The sequence below is a fragment of the Pseudophryne corroboree genome, chromosome 2, assembly GCF_028390025.1.
Source record: "Pseudophryne corroboree isolate aPseCor3 chromosome 2, aPseCor3.hap2, whole genome shotgun sequence".
Classification (NCBI taxonomy): domain Eukaryota; kingdom Metazoa; phylum Chordata; class Amphibia; order Anura; family Myobatrachidae; genus Pseudophryne; species Pseudophryne corroboree.
The window spans coordinates 418,743,828-418,767,175 of NC_086445.1; the positions used below are offsets into that span (position 1 = coordinate 418,743,828).

At 46.5% G+C, this 23,348-nt stretch overlaps 1 protein-coding gene across 6 annotated transcripts in view; it reads right to left on the bottom strand.

The window, feature by feature from the left end:
- Positions 1-23,348, bottom strand: part of CFAP47 (cilia and flagella associated protein 47) — a 1,065,013-nt gene that overhangs the window by 835,240 nt on the left and 206,425 nt on the right. For all 6 annotated transcript variants that reach the window (XM_063953487.1, XM_063953488.1, XM_063953489.1 and 3 more), the window contains exons 14-15: positions 20,227-20,323; positions 19,768-19,984 (exon numbers count right to left, since the gene is read on the bottom strand). In XM_063953487.1, the coding sequence (XP_063809557.1) occupies positions 19,768-19,984; positions 20,227-20,323 (314 nt within the window). The remainder of the gene's footprint in view (positions 1-19,767; positions 19,985-20,226; positions 20,324-23,348) is intronic.

The following is a 23,348-nucleotide window of genomic DNA, read 5'->3' on the forward strand; positions in this document are numbered from 1 at the left end:
AGAGTGGGGGCTTCCCAAACTGTGAAGGGAAGAGTTCCATAGATTTGGAGCAACAAAGCTGAAAGCTCATCCCCCAGATGAATTCAGGTAGTTTCTAGGTACTGTTAATAGTCCTTCATCTACAGATCGCAGTAATCGAGTGGAACAGTAATGAATCAGAAGTTGCTTCAAGTACCTTGGTCATGTAGTGCTTTTAAAGTGAGTAAGCCAATCTTGAAAATGATTAGTATTCTTACAGGCAGCCAGTGAAGGGAGTAGAGAATTGGTGTTATGTGGCTGAAACGGGGCTGGTTGTTAAATAGCCAGGAGACCAATGTAGAGGGCATTGCAATAGTCTAGGTATGATGATACAAACACATGTGTGACTATAGGCAGAGCTTTTGAGGAAATTAAGTGCTTGATTCTAGCAATGTTCCTCAGATGAGAGAATGAGGATTTGATTGTGGCTTATACCTGATGTATAAGTGTCAAGCCACTATCCAGGACAAAAAACAAGATTCCACACATGTTCAGTGTTTTGTAGTTCTGAACCTCCAAGCATAAGTCCTGTTGGTTGGCTATGCTGCAGTCTTGTCCTGTGACCTATCATAAGGACCTCTGATTTATTATGGTTCAGTTGCAGCAAGCTAGCATTCATCCAATCCTGGAGCTCAGCTAGACAGCCATTTAGGGTTGTTATTGGGTTCTTAGTACCTGGAGTAAAGGACAAGTACAGTTGTGTATTATCTGCATAGCAGTGGTAAACCAGGCCATGACATCTGATTATTTCACCTAGTGTTAGCATGTATACTGCAAAAAGAGAGGGTGATAGTATAGAACCCTGTGGGACACCACATGTCAGTTGCACTGGTGATAACGAATATACTTCAGATGAAACTCATTGTGACCTGCCGAGGAGAAATTATTTGAACCAGCCAAAGACTGTGCTATCCAGTCCACAGAAATTCTATAGGCTCTCAATTAGAATCCCATGGTCCACTATGTCAAATATCAAAGAGATCCAGAAGGATTAAGATTGAACAGACACCTCTGTCTCTTGCCATTAGATGGGATCAATCATTAACAACAGTTTAATCAGTGATTATTGTGCACAATAAAAAATGTATGTATTATTTGTGGGTAAAGATTATACCAATTGAAGTCTACCAGAGTCGGACTGGCCATCCTGCACATTTGGCAAATGCCAGAAGAGCCAATGTCCGGATGGTGCTGGTCTGGCCACACAGAAAGAGGGTCTGGCTGAGCAGCACAGCATTCTGGCTCTCTGCTCAGCCGCCCGCCCTCCTTTCTTCCCACCCACAGTCAGAATACAGGGTGTGCCATGAGGCCAGGCCCCCCTGACTCATAGCAAGTGCACTTGAGCCGTGACCGCATCTCCATGTCATGCACGTATTGTGTCTGTGGCATGCCCGGCTCCAGTCCGTCCCTAAAGTCTAATATCGGGGGATTTAATTATGCCCATAAATTTGTGCAAGGAAACAAGCATGCTTTAACCACGATTTTTTACCCAATGTTTTTTTCGGGCAATTCAATTAAAGCCTTTTTTCACGCAAATAAAAAAAAAAAATTTCTGGGCAAGACAACTAGGATCTGGGATAAGTTCCATGTGTTTTCCCAATCGCAGCCACAAAAAAACCTACACTTATTTGGGATTTTGTTTCGCCTACCTCTGTACAGGTGAAAAAAAGTTCTAGATAGTGATGGCTTTCGGGGCTAATTGGATAGCCTCTGGGGGATCAATTATCCGAGGTAAATTACCGTTGCTAATTGAAATCCTCCCTACGTGTTTTTCAGCTTTTATCTGGTTACATCAAAGAAAACTAAATCTACGTGTACATATATGTTTGAAAAGTATTTCTATTAAAGTACTCCTGCAATTGAAAGATGTTGCTGACTAAATTATGGGGTAAATTAAAAAGGTTATGTTAATTCACACCTTCAAGAAAGATCAAGGAGGACTAATATCTGCTTACACAGTATTACAAAGGGCATGCTCCTTAAGGATTTGGATCCCTTTGCCCAGCAACTATTCTTGGTACATCTATTGAACCTTAGAACTCTGAGCTGGTTCTCAACATACTGTAGAAACACTAAACTACAAAGTCTCACACGAGATACCAAAAAGTGTATTACTATGTCTTAAATTCTACCAGATTAAATTTGAAAGATATTCTCATGATAGCTGCCAAAATAGAAAAGGGTCACAAGGGGATTATTTCTGGTTTCATGCAAGCAACAATATCCAAAATGTTTGTATTAGTCCACGAATGCAGAACATTGCAGAAGGCAGATAACATTTGGTTCTAGTTAAACTATTACTGTCTCAAAACAATTGCTTGATTTCTTTACCCAGAAGAAGAAACACAAGGGAACCCTAACCCTCTGCATGTATACAAGGATTACAATGGAGGGGATAACAGTTCATATGCCTTCTTCTGACTGTGGGGCAGATGCAATGGTGCAAGTAGAAATATTTTCTTAGTGGTACTGAGTGCCGAAAAATGGGCATAGTCATGTGTTGTGATGGGGCGTGGCCACATGTCACTAGTAGGAGTGGCTACATGACACTAGTGGACAACACAGACCCTTTTCTTTAGACTCTGGGGGCAAGGCTAGAAATATACAGTAATGCCTCCAGTATAATAAATACATATAGTAATGCCTCCAATTTGATAACAATGTATAGTAATGCCTCCAGGATGCTTTGTGGTGCATTATACTTGTGGCAATGGCAGTCAGGGGTGCAAAGTGTGTGCCAGGTGGTACTGCGTACCCGCTGCCAAATTCTTTCGGGTACTCCGTAAGCGAGCGTACCCGCATACTTGCACTACTAGGCAGATGTATTAACCTGGAGAAGGCATGAGGAAGTGATAAACCAGTAATAATTGCAAGGTGATAAACGCACCAGCCAATCAACTTCAATATGTAAATTAACAGTTAGGAGCTGATTGGATGGTTCCTTTATCACCTTGCATATATCACTGGTTTATCACTTCCTTATGCCTTTTCCAGGTTAATACATCTGCCCCATTGTTTCTTAGGTTTCCTTAGCACAGATAACCCATAATATGTGGCATATTTACTAGTTCTGTCACATAAGGGTTATATACATTGGGACTAAATGTATTATATTGTTCAGTTTGTTACTTGATTATTTCATAAGTATTTGGTGCTGTAAACAAAATAGTTTCTCTAAAGCTGTTTGTTGTCAATATTTTTACAACATTTCTTTCTTAAATATCTTTAAGGACATACACACTGTCAGACTCATCTGGCAGGGGTTTGGGGGATTTCCCAGTGTGCCCCAGTGTCTAAGTTCTGTCACAACTGAGGGCCTGAGCTGACGGGAGGCAGCCTCAGTTGTAGGGGCTGAGATGTACCGGAACCTGGGAGGTTGTATCAGACCCCTGGACATGTAAGTAACATGAAGAAGAACCGCCCGAAGGCGTGACCACGACAACTTGAATAAAAGTCAATGATGTTTATTTATGACAAACTCCATGCATCACAGTAGCAGTAAAAGAAACATAAAATCAGCAGAGAAATAATACAGTTCCTGGGTACTACAGGGTGGCAGGGGCCACAGAGCTCTGGTAGTATGAGACAGTTCTTATTATCTGCGAGTTGGAAAGTCCTTACCAGGCCTGACTGTAGCAATGAAGAAAGCCCAGGATCGTACCAGCTGGTGTTCCAGGGAAAGCTGGACTGCTGTAAATAAAATAGCTGCTGTGGGTTCTGGTTGGAACCAGACAGATGTTGGCACGGAGTGGATACTGGCTGGAACCAGTTAGATAATAAATGAAGCTTGAGAGCGATGCAATATGAATGAAATGTAGAGTTTGAGAGCGGAGAAATAATAATACCGGTGGAGAGTGGTAAACTGTAGAAATGACACCGGCCCTTTAAGAGAAGCTGTACTCTGCTGGAAGCTGGGCTGGAAGCAGGTAATGTTGTAGCTGGAAACAGATGAATCCACAATGGATCGGAGAGTCAGGCTACACCGCAGGTGGAATGCTGGTGCGGGTCTCTATGGTGGAAGTCTTGAGACAGGAGCTGGAACCTGGAAGACAATCACAGAAGAGAGACAAACAGGAACTAGGTTTGACAACCAAAGCACTGACGCCTTCCTTGCTCAGGCACAGTGTATTTATACCTGCAGCAAGGAAGGGATTGGCTAGGCAATTATGCAGATTATCAATACTAAGAACAGATTGGTGGAAATGATCAGCTGACAGAATCCAAGATGGCTGCGCCCATGCAGACACTTGGAGGGAAGTTTGGTTTGTAATCCATGTGGTAATGAAAACAGTAATGGCGGCGCCGGCCACCGGAGACAGGAGGCGCCAAGCTGACAGGTGCACATCCAACCACGCGGACACAGCGGAGGCCGCGGCTGACGTAATCGCCACTCAGACACTCTGCATGCAGAAGCTCAGGGACGGCGGCGGAGGCCGCGGGAGACGCCATGCCAGGTGTAATATGGCGTTTACTGTGACCGCGTCTCAGAGTGACAGGAGAGGATACAGGAATGTAAACATCAGGATAACAGATGGGATCCGGTCCTGGAGCGCTGAGCCAACCTTAGGAGGCATCTGATGGGTAAGAAATGGCTCCAGATACCCGGATCGTGACAGCACCCCCCCCTTTAGGAGTGGCCCCAGGACACTTCTTTGGCTTTTGAGGAAACTTGGAATGGAATCTCCGGACCAAGGCAGGAGCATGGACATCAGAAGCATTGGTCCATGAACGTTCCTCAGGACTATAACCCTTCCAGTCAATAAGATATTGTAGTTGACCGTAACGGTGACGTGAGTCCAGGATCTTGGCTACTTCATACTCAACGCCTCGTTGAGTTTGGACTTTCGGAGTTGGAGGAAGTGAGGAATGAAACCGATTCAAGATCAGCGGTTTCAACAGGGAAACATGGAATGTCCTGGGTATTTTTAAGAAGGGAGGCAACTGGAGTCTGTAAGCAACAGGATTGATGACTTGTTCAATCTTGAAAGGACCGATAAAGCGAGGTGCAAACTTCATACTGGGAACTCTTAACCTCAAATTCTTCGTGGATAACCATACCCGATCACCCACCTTGAGAGCAGGAACTGCTCGACGCTTCTTATCCGCAAACTTCTTGTACCTGAACGATGCCTTGAGCAGAGCTGATCGTACGCTCTTCCAGATATTGGCAAACTGATGCAAGGTGATATCCACTGCGGGAACAGAAGTTGCTGGAAGCGGTTGGAACTCAGGGACTTTAGGGTGGAATCCAAAGTTAGTGAAGAATGGTGTTGAAGCAGATGAAGAATGATACTGGTTGTTATGACAGAACTCGGCCCAGGGAAGTAATTGAACCCAGTCATCTTGAGAGCAGGACACATAGATGCGGAGGAAGGCCTCCAAGTCCTGATTCACCCTCTCGGTTTGACCATTGGTCTGAGGATGGTAAGCCGTGGAAAACTTTAGCTTGACTTGGAGGACTTGACATAAACTTCGCCAGAATTGAACTCCTCGATCTGAGATAATTTCTTCAGGAAGACCGTGGAGTCGGAAGATCTCTTGTATGAATACTTGAGCCAACTTGGAAGCTGACGGAAGACCGGTGAGAGGAATGAAGTGTGCCATCTTGGTGAACCGGTCAACTACCACCCAGATGGTATTGAACTTGTTGCACATGGGTAAGTCTGTAATAAAATCCATCGACAAATGGGTCCAAGGTCGACGGGGAACAGATAGTGGAACCAGTTGCCCCGCAGGCGACTGGCGGGATACCTTATGTTGAGCACACTTTGGGCAAGATGCAATAAACTCCAAGACGTCCTTTTTCAGAGTTGGCCACCAATAGAACCTAGAGATAAACTCCAGGGTTTTTTGGATACCTGTATGTCCGGCAAAACGGGAAGCATGGGCCCAATGCATGAGCTTCTTCCTTAGCATCGGTTTCACAAAACTTTTCCCTGATGGGGGCGTAGAGTCCATCCCTACCGTGGAGAATGCCAACGGATTTATAATAGGATGCTTGTCTGAAGACTCTGACTCATTTTCTAGCTCCCATGAGCGGGAAAGGGCATCGGCCTTGCGATTCTGAGAGCCCGGACAGAACTGGAGTTTAAAGTCGAACCTGGAAAACAAAAGTGCCCATCTGGCCTGACGAGGGTTGAGACATTGTGCGCCTTTCAGATATAAAAGGTTCTTGTGGTCTGTAAGTATGGTGATTGAATGAGAAGCTCCCTCCAACAGATACCTCCACTCTTCTAGAGCGAGCTTGATGGCTAGCAACTCCTGGTCGCCAATGGCATAGTTGCGCTCAGCTGGGGAGAACTTCCGGGAGAAGAAACTGCAAGGGTGTAAATGGCCATCTTTAGCCCTCTGAGATAACACCGCTCCTACTCCAACGGAGGAGGCATCCACCTCTAAGATGAAAGGAGAGTCGATGTCAGGCTGTTTCAGAACAGGCGCAGAGATGAACCTTTGTTTTAAAAGATGAAATGCTTGCATGGCTTCTTCAGACCACTTGGACGGGTTAGCACCCTTCTTAGTGAAAGCAGTAATAGGCGCCACAATGGTGGAAAAGTCTCGTATAAACTTTCGGTAATAGTTGGCGAACCCTAAGAACCTCTGGACCCCTTTGAGGGTTAAGGGTACCGGCCAATTTTGGATTGCTTGTAGTTTCTCAGGATCCATCTCTAGTCCGGAACCGGACACAATGTACCCTAGAAACGGAATGGACTTGACTTCAAAGACGCATTTCTCTAATTTGCAATAGAGATGATTGACACGGAGACGGGACAGAACCTCTTTAACCCAAAAACGATGTTCCTCTAAATCGTTGGCAAAAATGAGGATATCGTCTAGATAGACCACGACATGACGGTATAGAATGTCTCTGAAGATCTCATTGACAAAATGCTGGAAGACAGCTGGAGCATTGCTCAATCCGAAGGGCATGACGAGGTACTCATAATGTCCGTCACGGGTGTTAAAGGCGGTCTTCCACTCGTCACCCTCACGGATCCGGATGAGATTGTATGCACCTCTCAAGTCCAGCTTTGTAAAGATGGTAGCTCCGCTAACTCTGTCAAAGAGCTCAGTAATCAGGGGTAAAGGATAACGGTTCTTGATGGTAATGTCGTTCAAACCTCTGTAGTCGATGCACGGCCGCAGACCACCATCTTTCTTCTTTACAAAAAAGAAGCCTGCGCCGGCTGGAGAAGAAGAAGGTCGAATGAACCCCTTTGCTAGGTTCTCTTTAATGTATTCCTCCATAGAATGCGTCTCAGGCAGAGACAACGGATAAGTTCGGCCTCGAGGTGGAACCTTCCCTGGAACGAGATCAATCGGGCAGTCCCATTCTCTATGAGGAGGAAGGATATCAGCAGAAGCTTTACTGAACACATCCGTGAAATCTTGATATGGAGGAGGTGGAACATCAGACGACCTGGGGGAGGAAGAACAGACAGGCAATACTTTAAACAAACATGTCTCAGCACAGGAGGAACCCCATGCCAGGATTTGCGTAGTCGTCCAATCAATTGTAGGATTGTGAAGACGGAGCCATGGAAGGCCCAGGACCACAGGATGTGTGGCTCTTGGAATCACTAAAAAAGAAATAAGTTCGGAATGAAGAACTCCCACTCTCAGACGAACTGGTAGAGTCCTTAAAGAAATAACTGCATCAAAAATTTTGCTGCCATCCACGGCAGTTAAAGAAATGGACGAAGGAAGTCTCTCGGTGGGTAGGGACCACCGTTTAACATAGGCTTCGGTAATAAAGTTCCCAGCTGCTCCGGAATCAAGGAGGGCAATGACGTTCCGATAACGTTGAGCAACTTGAAGCGAGACTGGGAGATTACAATCTTGAGGAGATGGAGAGGAGATCATTACTCCTAGCCGGCCCTCTCCTTGGCGAGCTAGGATTTGGAGTTTCCCGGACGTTTGGGACAGGCATTAATGGTGTGAGACGGAGCTGCACAATAAAGACAGAGAGACTCGGAGAGACGTCTTCGGCGCTCAGCAGGAGTTAAACGGGAACGGCCAATTTGCATGGGCTCATCTTTAGTTGGTGACAGTTGGCAAGGAGGAGGAGAAGATTTTGGAGCAGATGATCTTCCACGCTCAGTTGCTCTCTCTCTGAAACGTAAATCAACTTTCGTGCAGAGTGAGATTAGCTCATCTAACTTAGAGAGTAAGTCTCTGGTAGCTAACTCATCTTTAATACGCTCAGATAAGCCATGCCAGAATGCAGCATACAGGGCCTCGTCGTTCCATGCCAGTTCGGATGCCAGGATCTGGAACTGTATCAGATATTGTCCTACAGTACGTGACCCCTGGCGTAAACGGAGAATCTCGGATGAAGCTGAGGTTACCCGGCCTGGCTCGTCGAAGATGCGCCTGAATGTTGACACAAATGCAGTGTAAGAAGATAGCAGGGTGTCGGACCTCTCCCATAACGGTGATGCCCAATCAAGGGCTGAGCCACTGAGAAGAGAAATAATGTAGGCAATTTTTGTACGGTCACTGGGAAAATTGCCAGGTTGTAGCTCAAACTGAATCTCACACTGGTTGAGAAATCCCCTGCAGAATCTTGGAGATCCGTCAAATTTTGCTGGCGTTGGAAGATGAAGACGTGGAGCAGAAATGGGTAAGGTGGGTGGGGTTATAGCTGGAGTCACTGTGGTTGACGCACCAGAAGCGCCTGATCCACGGAGAGTTGTCTGAATCCCATCCAGCCGAGTAGAGAGATCCTGGAGACAGCGGATGATGTGGCACTGTGCAGCCTCCTGATGTTCTAGTCGGGCTGCCAGTTCTTGCATCGGCCTGGCCGCTTGATCCTGGTCTCCGGCTGGATTCATTAGGTCAGTGCTTACTGTCACAACTGAGGGCCTGAGCTGACGGGAGGCAGCCTCAGTTGTAGGGGCTGAGATGTACCGGAACCTGGGAGGTTGTATCAGACCCCTGGACATGTAAGTAACATGAAGAAGAACCGCCCGAAGGCGTGACCACGACAACTTGAATAAAAGTCAATGATGTTTATTTATGACAAACTCCATGCATCACAGTAGCAGTAAAAGAAACATAAAATCAGCAGAGAAATAATACAGTTCCTGGGTACTACAGGGTGGCAGGGGCCACAGAGCTCTGGTAGTATGAGACAGTTCTTATTATCTGCGAGTTGGAAAGTCCTTACCAGGCCTGACTGTAGCAATGAAGAAAGCCCAGGATCGTACCAGCTGGTGTTCCAGGGAAAGCTGGACTGCTGTAAATAAAATAGCTGCTGTGGGTTCTGGTTGGAACCAGACAGATGTTGGCACGGAGTGGATACTGGCTGGAACCAGTTAGATAATAAATGAAGCTTGAGAGCGATGCAATATGAATGAAATGTAGAGTTTGAGAGCGGAGAAATAATAATACCGGTGGAGAGTGGTAAACTGTAGAAAGGACACCGGCCCTTTAAGAGAAGCTGTACTCTGCTGGAAGCTGGGCTGGAAGCAGGTAATGTTGTAGCTGGAAACAGATGAATCCACAATGGATCGGAGAGTCAGGCTACACCGCAGGTGGAATGCTGGTGCGGGTCTCTATGGTGGAAGTCTTGAGACAGGAGCTGGAACCTGGAAGACAATCACAGAAGAGAGACAAACAGGAACTAGGTTTGACAACCAAAGCACTGACGCCTTCCTTGCTCAGGCACAGTGTATTTATACCTGCAGCAAGGAAGGGATTGGCTAGGCAATTATGCAGATTATCAATACTAAGAACAGATTGGTGGAAATGATCAGCTGACAGAATCCAAGATGGCTGCGCCCATGCAGACACTTGGAGGGAAGTTTGGTTTGTAATCCATGTGGTAATGAAAACAGTAATGGCGGCGCTGGCCACCGGAGACTGGAGGCGCCAAGCTGACAGGTGCACATCCAACCACGCGGACACAGCGGAGGCCGCGGCTGACGTAATCGCCACTCAGACACTCTGCATGCAGAAGCTCAGGGACGGCGGCGGAGGCTGCGGGAGACGCCTTGCCTGGTGTAATATGGCGTTTACTGTGACCGCGTCTCAGAGTGACAGGAGAGGATACAGGAATGTAAACATCAGGATAACAGATGGGATCCGGTCCTGGAGCGCTGAGCCAACCTTAGGAGGCATCTGATGGGTAAGAAATGGCGTCCAGATACCCGGATCGTGACAAGTTCCCTGCCATCTACTGCAGGTGGACGGTCCCAGAATGTCAAACTCAAAACATATGTAGAGTGACCGTCGGGGGCCTTTCAAGGCTGGATTGTTTGGCACTAGGGGACCTCTCTGCTGCTGCTATTATCAGCAGGCAGCAGCAGAGGATCTCAGTTAGGTTGCAGTTGCTATAAGAATGACTGGAAAACTTACAGTTTATTATTACACTTCCCGGGCAACAACAAAATGGCTATCACTTATAAACGGGGACATTTAGTATTACACACATAGTATATAACAGCTAACTCCATCAGTTGTTTGTTTATTTACAAAGCTCAGGGGACAATAAAGGGGAAGTACCCTCTATCACTGCCTTCTTCTTTCACTGTAGCATTATATCCAGAATTTGGGAGTAGGGTTGGCACCTTTCTGGAATTGCTGGAATTTATAACATCTGTCGGGAGTGTCAGCAATCCTGGAAGAGTGGTGTCCAGAAATTTAAATTTCTTTTATACTGCTGAGTTTCATAGTGGTGTTTGAGCATGAGGCTGGATCTGCAGCTGCATTGGTTATCTGAAAATATTAGTGGCCAGCCATAGTTTTACTCTCAACGATGTCCTGTCTATGTGACTAGAGTGACAATCTCAGGAGCACCCCACGTTTTAGTAGAAGAAGGATGCAGAAAGCTGGCAACTGAACTAAATCAGAGGACAGGGCCACCTAGAAGGTGGACACACACAGAGCCCACTCACCATGGTGGACAATCGCAAGATTCCTTCATTGTTCCACAACTGAGCAGCACTCTCAATCATGCACACAATCTTATTCTAGAGCGCTGCTACAAATCTATACCGCTCCTCCCCCTTTCAGTCGAGAGTAGCTCAGAAGACTGGCTGGCTGAATTGTCCCAGCCGCAGCTTACAGCCTTCCTGTTTAGTTAACAGTGCTCTGCTGATACACTGTATACACTGGGTCCAAAGCTGCTGCCACATGCATAGCTGGCTGTATACAGTACAAAATATTTAACATACTGTAAAGGGATGCTGTATACAATAACAAGTTTTATGGTAAGAACTTACCTTTGTTAAAACTCTTTCTGCGAGGTATCCTGGGCTCCACAAGGATAGACATAGGGGTGTAGAGTAGGATCTTGATCCGAAGCACCAACAGGCTCAAAAGCTTTGACCTTCTTCCCAAGATGCATAGCGCCGCCTCCTATATCACCTCGCCTCCGTGCACAGGAGCTCAGTTTTGTTAACCAGCCCAATGCAGTAGCAAGTAAAAGAGACGACAATTGCCAGTTGCCACAAACACCACACTGTCCCGACAGGAGAAGTGTCAGCGGCTACTGCCATACCAACCCAAAGAAGCTAAGTGCGTCAGGGTGGGCGCCTTGTGGAGCCCAGAGTACCTCGCAGAAAGAGTTTTAACAAAGGTAAGTTCTTACCATAAAACTAGTTTTCTGCTGCGGGGTACACTGGGCTCCACAAGGATAGACATAGGGGATGTCCTAAAGCAGTTCCTTATGGGAGGGGACGCACTGTAGTGGGCACAAGAACCCTGCGTCCAAATGAAGCATCCTGGGAAAAGCAGTATCGAAGGCATAGAACCTTATGAACGTGTTCACAGAGGACCACGTAGCCGCCTTGCACAATTGTTCAAGGGTCACACCACGTTGAGCCGCCCAAGAAGGTCCAACAGACCGAGTAGAATGGGCCTTAATGTGATCAGGACACAGAGACCATAAGCATGTGCAATCACCATTCTAATCCATCTGGCCAGAGTTTGCTTGTGAGCAGGCCAGCCCTGTTTGAGAAACCCAAACACAACAAAAAGAGAATCAGATTTCCTAATAGGAGCAGTTCTCTTCACATAGATACGGAGAGCCCGTACCACATCTAAAGACCGCTCTTTGGGAGACAGATCAGGAGAAACAAGTGCCGGAACTACAATCTCCTGATTAAGGTGGAACGAAGAAACCACCTTAGGTAGATAGCCGGGACGAGTCCTAAGAACCGCCCGGTCACGGTGAAATATCAGATATGGGGAACTACAGGACAAAGCACCCAGATCCGACACTCTTCTAGCTGAAGCAATAGCCAGCAGAAACACCACCTTAAGGGAAAGCCACTTAAGGTCAGCTGAACCAAGAGGTTCAAACGGAGACTCTTGTAATGCCCCCAAAACCACCGACAAGTCCCAAGGAGCCACAGGCGGGACATAGGGAGGTTGGATACGCAACACGCCCTGAGTAAAGGTATGCACATCAGGTAAGGTCGCAATTTTTCTCTGAAACCACACCGACAAGGCAGATATTTGAACCTTGAGGGAGGCCAGATGCAGGCCTAAGTCCAGGCCTTGCTGAAGAAAAGCCAAGAACTTGGCTATACTAAACTTGGAAGCGTCATAATTGTTAGATGCGCACCAAACAAAGTAAGAATGCCAGACCCTATAGTAAATCTGAGCAGAAGCCGGTTTCCGGGCCCGCAACATAGTTTGAATGACCGCCTCAGAAAACCCTTTAGCCCTTAAGACGGAAGCTTCAAGAGCCACGCCGTCAAAGACAGCCGGGCTAGTTCCTGGTAGACACAGGGGCCCTGAATGAGGAGGTCTGGGCGTTGTGGAAGTAAAATTGGACGCTCTGACGATAGGAATTGCAGGTCTGAGAACCATTGCTGTCTGGGCCACGCTGGAGCTATGAGAAGCAGAATTCCTTTTTCTTGCTTGAACTTCCGAATTACCCTGGGCGGGAGTGACACCGGAGGGAACACGTACGGCAGCAGAAACCTCCACGGTACCGCCAGCGCATCCACAAATGCAGCTTGAGGATCCCTTGTCCTTGCTCCGAAGACCGGAACCTTGTGATTGTGTCGAGATGCCATCAGATCTACGTCTGGAAGGCCCCACCTTTCCACTAGGAGTTTAAATACTTCTGGATGGAGGCCCCACTCGCCGGCATGCACGTCCTGACGACTGAGAAAGTCCGCTTCCCAATTCAGGACTCCCAGAATGAATATTGCCGATATGGCCGGTAAATGGCGTTCTGCCCACTGTAGAATCCGTGAGACTTCCTTCATTGCTAGGCGGCTTCGAGTGCCGCCTTGATGATTTATGTAAGCCACTGTGGTGGCGTTGTCCGACTGTACTTGAACAGGACGGTTCTGAATTAAATGCTGGGCTAGGTTCAAGGCATTGAAGACCGCCCGAAACTCCATAATATTGATCGAGAGTAGGGACTCCTCCTTGGTGCATCTGGTTGTGAGTGTCCAATAGTGCTCCCAGATGCACCATGCTCTGAGCAGGGATCAGGGATGACTTCTTCCAGTTGATGAGCCACCCGTGGGCTTGCAGAAACCGGACCGTCACATCTAGATGATGCAGGAGAAGTTCTGAGGAATTTGCCAGGATTAACAAGTCGTCCAAATACGGCAGTATCCTGACCCCTTGACGGCGGAGTACCACCGTCATCACCGCCATGACTTTTGTAAAGACTCATGGACCCATTGTTAAACCAAAAGGTAATGCCCGAAACTGGTAATGGTAGTTGCCAATCGCAAATCTCAGGTATTGCTGATGAGACACTGCTATAGGAATATGCAGGTAAGCATCCTGTATATCCAGGGAGACCATGAAGTCCCCAGGTTCCAAGGCCAGAACTATAGAGCGAAGGGTTTCCATCCGGAACTTGGAAACCTTCACAAACCTGTTCAATGCCTTGAGGTTGAGAATGGGCCGGGAGGACCCATTCGGTTTCGTGACTAGAAACAGCGGAGAATAGTACCCCCGGCCCCTCTGCGCAAGAGGCACCTGTACTACGACTCCTGTATCCAGGAGGGTCTGTACCACCGAATGTAGAGTGTTTGCCTTTGTCTTGTCCAACGGGACATCTGTCTGACAAAATCGATGAGGGGGTCGGTTTTTGAAGGCTATGGCGTAACCTCGAGTGACGACTTCCCGTACCCAGGCATCTGAAGTGGTCTTCAACCATTCCTGGGTATACCCTAGAAGCCATGCCCACCACCCTGGGATCCCCCAGAGGAAGGCCAGCCCCATCATGCGGCAGGCTTATCTGTCTTGGAAGCTGGCTGACGGGCCGCCCAGGCTCTTTTGGGCTTAGGCTCACCAGGTTTGGAAGTGCAGGCCTGCTTGTTGTACGCCTAGCCTTTTGCTTTACCTGAAGGACGAAAGGGGCGAAAGGAAGTACCTTTAGCCTTCGACACAGAAGGAGCAGTACTTGGCAGACAGGCAGTTTTGGCAGTAGCCAAGTCAGCCACAATCTTATTTAAATCCTCCCCAAACAGAATATCTCCCTTAAAAGGTAGTACCTCCAGGGTTTTTCTAGAGTCCAGATCCACAGACCAGGATCTCAGCCACAATATCCGGCGAGCCAGGACTGACGTAGTAGAGGCCTAGGCTGCCAGGATACCGGCATCAGAAGCCACCTCTTTAATACGAGAAGCTGTGACAATATAAGACAAGTATTGTCTAGCATGGTCAGAGGAGATTTCAGCATCTAACTCCAAGGCCCATGCTTCAATGGCCTCTGCAGCCCAAGTAGCTGCAATAGTGGGCCTTTGTGCAGCACCCGTGAGGGTGTAAATCGCTTTCAGACAACCCTCCACACGTTTATCCGTAGGCTCTTTTAGAGACGTGACGGTGGTGACCGGTAGAGCTGAGGAAACCACCATCCTAGCCACATGTGAGTCCACTGGAGGAGGCGTTTCCCAATTCTTAGACAGCTCCGGCACGAGGGGAATAGCGAGCCAGCATCTTCTTTTGAGGCACAAACTTCGTACCCGGGTTTTCCCAGGGTTCCTGACGTATATCAATTAGGTGGTCAGAGTGAGGTAAAACTTGTTTAATCACCTTCTAACGCTTGAACCTATCTGGTTTCTTAGGAGCAACGGATGGCTCGGGATCATCCGTAAACTGTAAAATCAACTTAATAGCCTCCAAAAGATTAGGAACATCCACATGTGAACCACCCTCCCCATCAGCCGTATCTGAGTCAGAACCTGTGGGGTCAGTGTAAGTGCCGTCTTCATCCGACGAGGTGTCAGCGACAGCAGTGGATTGTGAGGAGACAAGCGCTCGCTTAGAGGACCACTTGGACGTAGGCGAGCGCCGGTCAGACTTTTTAGTAGTCAGGGACTGGTTCAACTTCTTTATTTGAGCAGATAAATCGTCCGCCCATGGCGGGTTAGCTGCAGGGACCACAAACGGTTGCACCGGCATTGGGGATCCCATAGGGGGTGTTAGTTTATGAACTAGCATATGCAGAAGCGTGGATAAAGTGGCCCACGTCGGGTCATTATTTGCCCCCGTTGCCACCGTCCCACTGGGGGGCAAGGAGCCCCCAGAACCAGAGCCCAAAGCTGCTATATTCTCCTCATAGGTATCTGCGGCTTCAGCAATACCGGCAGTGTGTTCAGCCCCAGAACAGTTACCCTCAGAAGCAGACATGATATAACTTGCAGTATCAGGTAACACAGTACAATTTGTCAGCAGCACAATACCTCTAGCCCAAACCCCTGCGCAGTGTAGTCAGCACCAGCAGAGATAAAGGAGAGATATGGTGACAAAATCACAGAGAAAAATACGTAATACAGTATATCTTTGTAAAAATCCTATATTAGATAAAACCTGATGCACCAAGCCCCCTCAGGTTATAGAATATAGGGATAGCAGGTTGAGTGAAAGACACGAAATGGACACCACTCAGCTATCAAATGCACACACAAATAGTCACAGTCTGTACAATGCAGAGGTTATTACTAACAATAATACTGCACTGGACTAGCTTACACAGCTATATAACAATAGATATAACAGTACACAGTAAGAACTGGATGTATATCACAGGGTAATTGTACTAGGAAACCCTGACTAAGTGCACTCTTTCTTACTAACACTGACTAAAAAAGGCAGGTAGAATACTTAAGTGTCTTGTAAAGTCACAGCACTGACAACCTGGCGGCTTTACATAGGAGGATTTGCCTAAGCATTCCCAGGAACAGTGAGCTGAGGGATAATGGCGCCACAGACACTGCTAGGGAATGAGGGAGAGACAGATATGCAGCTCCAGGGCGGGAACATTTGCGGGAAATGGCACCCTGGGGCTGGGGGTGGGGGGGCTCCAGGTCTAAGCCTTATCCCCTCTGCTGGCAAAACCACCGGGTACTGCAGGCTACTTGTAAAAAAGGTTTAGAGAGAAAACCTGACCTGCACCCATGCCCTGGTGATCTAGTGGGATCGCCTGTACTGCCACAGTGTCCACCGCCAGCGTGCGCGGCCCGCCTCCCATCGGCCACGCCGGATCGCGATAAAGTGCGAGCGGACCCACTTACCTCCTCCCGAAGTGCGGCCACGCGATCCCGGAGAGCTCCAGCTGTGTGTGACTAACTTGGAAGAAAACCGGAGCTTCCTGATGTAGGTACCCGGCAACCAGGGCACGGGAGTGTACAGCGCCGCTGGGGGAGAGATGGAGCTGCAGCAGGCAATGTCTATTGACATCCAGCACAATCTGTGCCTCTGCTGCAGCCCTTGTAGTCTTTTTTCCCTCAGAAAAGCTTTTTCTAGAGCTGCTGTGAGCAGCTCTTCCTGTCACATGCTTGCACTGCAAGCACCAACTACAAACTGAGCTCCTGTGCACGGAGGCGGGGTGATATAGGAGGCGGCGCTATGCATCTTGGGAAGAAGGTCAAAGCTTTTGAGCCTGTTGGTGCTCCGGATCAAGATCCTACTCTACACCCCTATGTCTATCCTTGTGGAGCCCAGTGTACCCCACAGCAGAAATATTAATAGCAACACACAAGGCTGGCAGTATACAGTTCAAAATATTTAACATACTGTACAGGGATGGCTGTATACAACATATTAATATTAACACACAAACTGTATACCTCTGACTGTATACTTCCTACCTCTGACTGTTTGTTTATTAATCAGTTTTGTTGTATCATTGTGTCCAATTGTAAAGTGCAACGGAATCTGCTGCGCTATATAAGAAACTGTTAATAAATAAATAAATAAATAATTAATATAAGAGTATAGTTAACAGACAGTGCAGTCTGTCGGGGACCGAACCGGCTCACCCCTAGTTATAACTAGATTTCGGAATAAGCAATTTAAATTATGGCATCATTATATAGTTTGTTTTTAGTTGCCAAAGGATGTTTGGGATAAATAGCTTGATGTTTGTTCAGTCTTGCTTAATTGCACTCCACAAAATCAAAATTGCGAGGTGGGACATGTGTATATCATGTGAGCTGCTAATCAAGGCGATACTGCACTATGGCAAGAATCATGTCCTGCAAGGACTGAACACAACCTTTATAATGGCTGGCCACTTCTCCTGGGTAGATGACCTCACTCCCTCTGGTAAATGACCACGCCCCTTTGAATGTGCTTATGATTGCTTTCCCTGGCGAGCCCTTCATGCCCCAGTCTGACATTGGACATACAGATCCTTTATTAGGACCAGCAACACAATCTGTAGATTTACATATTAACTTTTTTATATACTGTTTGTAAATGTTTTCTGCACCTGGTTTTTGTGGTCTTTTGTCTTCTCTACAGGAAAAATATAATTCCTGAGAGAAAGCTTAGTTTCATTTTATTATTATATTTATTTTTCTTGATTTTCACTGGTCTTACTCTCTGATAGTTGTAGTACCAAACACATAGAGGTATATATACTAAAGTACCATTTTTTAGAAGTGGAGATGTTGCCCATGGCAACCAATCAGATTTTACTTAACATTTATCTAGCACGTTACAGAAAATAATAGTTAGAATCTTATTGGTTGCTATAGGCAACACTGCCACTTCTAAAACTCCACACTTATAAATACACATTCTCTATGCCTACCCTATATCTCTCATAAAGAGGGCAGGAACAATAAATTTACCATATTGGAAGACACATAACAGAAATAACACTTAACAGAAGATAAACAATGGGGAAAAAAGTGTCTGTACAACTAGTTTGAGTTCAATTGCCCATTGTTAAGTAGCATTATTAGCATCAATGTATAAGATACCTTGAAGATGTAAAAGATAGTTACAATCACAACACATGCTAGTTAATATTTATTGTAAACCATAAACTAGACTTCTTTTCTTCACAAAGAATTACACATGATGGATAAGCATATGAAAGTGTCTCTTGTGATCTCTGGGGACATTCATTTTCACTTCAATTGTCCTCATACTGTAGATACAGTCAGGGGCGGATTGGCCATAGGGTTTACCAGGAAGATTCCTGGTAGGCCAACGTGTATGTGCGGCCTGTTTTGTGTGTTGTCGTGTGACACCCCCCCCCCCCCCCCACATGACAGGCAGCTCAGCGCACTGAGTACGCTGCATTGTCCCCATTCATTGTTATTCTATCTCTGCAGTACAGCAACTCTGCCATCCAGTGATACTGCCATGGCTACTCGGTATGTTATACCTCTTGTGCTGCCCATGTCAGGCAACTTATGCAAAATTTTACAGGGGCACTTTTAGTTCCCAATGCACCCCTGGTCTCATACACAACTGCTGCAAAATACACAAGGAAGGCCGCAACTGCATACAATCAGGCCCTATGAGGAGGGACCCCGCCTCTCTCAATATACCCTGTCCCGTCATCAGACCACACCCCCATTAGGGCTGCTTCCATAAATTTCCCGGGCTGGTTTTACATCCCAATCCGCCCCTGGATACAGTTTTGGCCTGAGATGTATTCCTAGAAAGCTTACCACAAAACCAGCAAATTCCTTTCAAACAGTGGTAGCAAAGTTTTAAGTTTTTGAGACATTGCAGGCCTCTACACAAAACCAAAAAAGTAATTCTGCATTTGTTTTTCAAGTTTATTCTATATTAACACACACACACACACACACACACACACACACACACCACAAAAAAACCTTCGCACTAATTTTGAGATAGATAGATAGATAGATAGATAGATAGATAGATAGATAGATAGATAGATAGATAGATAGATAGATAGATAGATAGATATCCTTTAAATATCAACACCAAGCCAAGGAAACACTTTCCAATTTAATAAATGAGTAAAATATACAGAAATAGCAGCTTGATTCAATAGTATATTTGTGAATACAGGGGATTAGTCCTGGCACTGTAGTTTCATGTTATACCAATATGCTTAATAGCAATGCTACCAAGGCAATGGCATTTTATATGGAGAAGGAATAAAAAATAAGACTTTCCAAGAGTATCTTGCAGAAGAAAAGGTTGGTTGGAGCTCTGTGGTACCCCATCCTATAAAACTACCATAAAACACATGGAGGGAGTTTTGGTCCCACATAATGACCTGTCTCACTTCCAAGTGTCCTTTCCTGAACAAGTTAATAATTTATGTTTTCCAAGGTAGAAGTATTTAGGTTGATCCCCTGCTCACCCTGGCCCATTCTGCACTTCTGGGTTATGTGCCTATATATTGTTGTCTTATAATGTGTTCATTTAATTATTATTGTGTTTTATGTCTGCTTATTGAACTGGTGCTGCAATCCCACACTTTGTCTTTTTTATTTTGTATTCCTTTAATAATATTGAATTAAAATTCAAAACAACAACAACAACATCTGTTCTTACTTCTTAAATTTTCCCAATGAATTTGTTTCAAAGACGACAGGGATCTCAGTCTTTGACATCGGTGGTACAACATGAGAAAGTGGGCTTGTTTGCTGCAGCTCATCACAATCAATTTCTACCTGAACCCAGATGTACGTGTGCAGGCTATTTATGACATTCATTTCTTTGACAGATGTGGAACGAACACAGACGTCTCCAAAGTCTATTGTGGAAGGACCTGTAAAATTTGCAAAATATAAATGTCATTATAAAAAATTCAAAAAGAAAATTGTTTAAGCCATGGAGCATTTTTATTTAGTTGTGTTTCAAGCAATTCCTAAATGAATTTTCAAATAACTCTTATTATATATATATTTATCTTTGCATTAATTATATAGTTGAACATATTAAGTTAGAATATATACTGAAAAGAACAATTATTGCTGGAGGCCTTTCACATTCTTATTTCACAAGTCTTACCAATAACTACTTGATACAGTTGCTGAGGTGTGAGACTTAGGCTGCAGTCTTCTTTCTCTGTTGCAGTGCAGGGAATAGCATTCAGACCATCATGGATCTAGAGTAAGAAGTATAAATGTACTGTATTATCATACCTATTATAACAAGTATGATTGTCAATGATGTAGTGTTTGCACTTTTCTACTGTGTAGTTTACATACAGAAATCAATTAATAATGATTGGCATATAGTAAGTCAACTCAAATTCAAAAAGAAAAAATAAGATTTTACTCACCGGTAAATCTATTTCTCGTAGTCCGTAGTGGATGCTGGGGACTCCGTAAGGACCATGGGGAATAGACGGGCTCCGCAGGAGACTGGGCACTCTAAAGAAAGATTTAGGACTATCTGGTGTGCACTGGCTCCTCCCCCTATGACCCTCCTCCAAGCCTCAGTTAGGAACTGTGCCCGGAAGAGCTGACACAATAAGGAAGGATTTTGAATCCCGGGTAAGACTCATACCAGCCACACCAATCACACCATATAACACGTGATAGGAACCCCGGTTAACAGTATGATAACAATTGGAGCCTCTGAAGAGATGGCTCACAACAAAACCCGATTTTTGTAACAATAACTATGTACAAGTATTGCAGACAATCCGCACTTGGGATGGGCGCCCAGCATCCACTACGGACTACGAGAAATAGATTTACCGGTGAGTAAAATCTTATTTTCTCTGACGTCCTAGTGGATGCTGGGGACTCCGTAAGGACCATGGGGATTATACCAAAGCTCCCAGACGGGCGGGAGAGTGCGGATGACTCTGCAGCACCGAATGAGAGAACTCCAGGTCCTCCTCAGCCAGGGAATCAAATTTGTAGAATTTAGCAAACGTGTTTTCCCCTGACCAAGTAGCTGCTCGGCAAAGTTGTAAAGCCGAGACCCCTCGGGCAGCCGCCCAAAATGAGCCCACCTTCCTTGTGGAATGGGCTTTTATTGATTTAGGCTGCGGTAATCCTACCGCAGAATGCGCCAGCTGAATAGTGCTACAAATCCAGCGCGCAATAGACTGCTTAGAAGCAGGAGCACCCAGCTTGTTGGGTGCATACAGGATAAACAGCGAGTCAGTTTTTCTGACTCCAGCCGTCCTGGAAACATACATTTTCAGGGCCCTGACTACGTCCAGCAACTTGGAATCCTCCAAGTCCCTAGTAGCCGCAGGCACCACAATAGGTTGGTTCAAGTGAAAAGCTGAGACCACCTTCGGAAGAAACTGAGGACGAGTCCTCAATTCTGCCCTATCCATCTGGAAAATCAGATAAGGGCTTTTACAAGACAAAGCCGCCAATTCTGAAACCCGCCTGGCCGAAGCCAAGGTCAACAGTATGACCACTTTCCACGTGAGATATTTTAATTCCACAGTCTTAAGTGGTTCGAACCAATGTGATTTCAGGAATGCCAAAACCACATTGAGATCCCAAGGTGCCACTGGGGGCACAAAAGGAGGCTGAATATGCAGAACTCCTTTGACAAAAGTCTGAACTTCAGGCAGTGAAGCCAGTTCTTTCTGGAAGAAAATCGACAGAGCCGAAATCTGGACCTTGATGGACCCCAATTTGAGGCCCAACGTCACCCCTGCTTGCAGGAAGTGTAGGAATCGACCCAGTTGAAATTCCTCCTTCGGGGCCTTCATGGCCTCACACCAAGCAACATATTTCCGCCAAATGCGGTAATAATGTCTTGCGGTGACATCCTTCCTGGCTTTGATCAGGGTAGGGATGACTTCCTCCGGAATACCCTTTTCCTTTAGGATCCGGTGTTCAACCGCCATGCCGTCAAACGCAGCCGCGGTAAGTCTTGGAACAGACAGGGTCCCTGCTGCAGCAGGTCTTGTCTGAGCGGCAGAGGCCAAGGGTCCTCTGCCAGCATCTCTTGAAGTTCCGGGTACCAAGCTCTTCTTGGCCAATCCGGAACCACGAGTATGGTTTTTACTCCTCGCATTCTTTTTATTCTCAGTACCTTGGGTATGAGAGGTAGAGGAGGAAACACATAAACCGACTGGTACACCCACGGTGTCACTAGAGCGTCCACAGCGATCGCCTGAGGGTCCCTTGACCTGGCGCAATATCTTTTCAACTTTTTGTTGAGGCGGGACGCCATCATGTCCACCCGTGGTCATTCCCAACGGTTTACCCGCATTTGGAAAACTTCTGGAAGAAGTCCCCATTCTCCCGGGTGTTGGTCGCCCATCGGAGAATCCTTGTGGCTTCTGCCATCGCCATCCTGCTTCTTGTGCCGCCCTGTCTGTTTACATGGGCGACCGCCGTGATGTTGTCTGATTGGATCAGTACCGGCTGGTTCTGAAGCAGGGGCCTTGCTTGGCTTAGGGCATTGTAAATGGCCCTTAGCTCCAGAATATTTATGTGAAGCGAAATCTCCTTGGAAATTTCTTCCCTGTGTGACTGCACCCCAGCCCCGAAGGCTGGCCTCCGTGGTCACCAGGACCCAGTCCTGTATTCCGAATCTGCGGCCCTCTAGTAGATGAGCCCTCTGCAGCCACCACAGCAGCGACACCCTGTTTCTTGCCGACAGGGTTATCCGCTGTTGTATCTGTAGATGGGACCCGGACCATTTGTCCCACAGGTCCCACTGGAACGTCCTTGCGTGGAACCTTCCGAATGGAATTATGCTTCGTACGAAGCTACCATTTTTTCCAGGACTCGTGTGCTTCCACTGGAAGAAACACTCTTTTCTGGTCTGTGTCCAGAATCATTCCCAGGAACAGAAGACGTGTCGTCGGGACCAGCTGTGACTTTGGAATATTGAGAATCCAGTCGTGCTGTTGTAGCACTTCCCGAGAGAGTGCTACCCCCACTACCAACTGTTCTTTGGACCTCGCTTTTATCAGGAGATCGTCCAAGTATGGGATAAAAAAAACTTCCTTCTTGCGAAGGAGTATCATCATTTCGGCCATTACCTTGGTAAAGACCTTCGGTGCCGTGGACAACTCCAACGGCAGCGTCTGGAACTGATAGTGACAGTCCTGTACCACACATCTGAGGTACTCCTGGTGAGGAGGGTAAATGGGGACATGCAGGTACGCATCCTTGATGTCCTGGGAGACCCTGTAATCCCCCTCG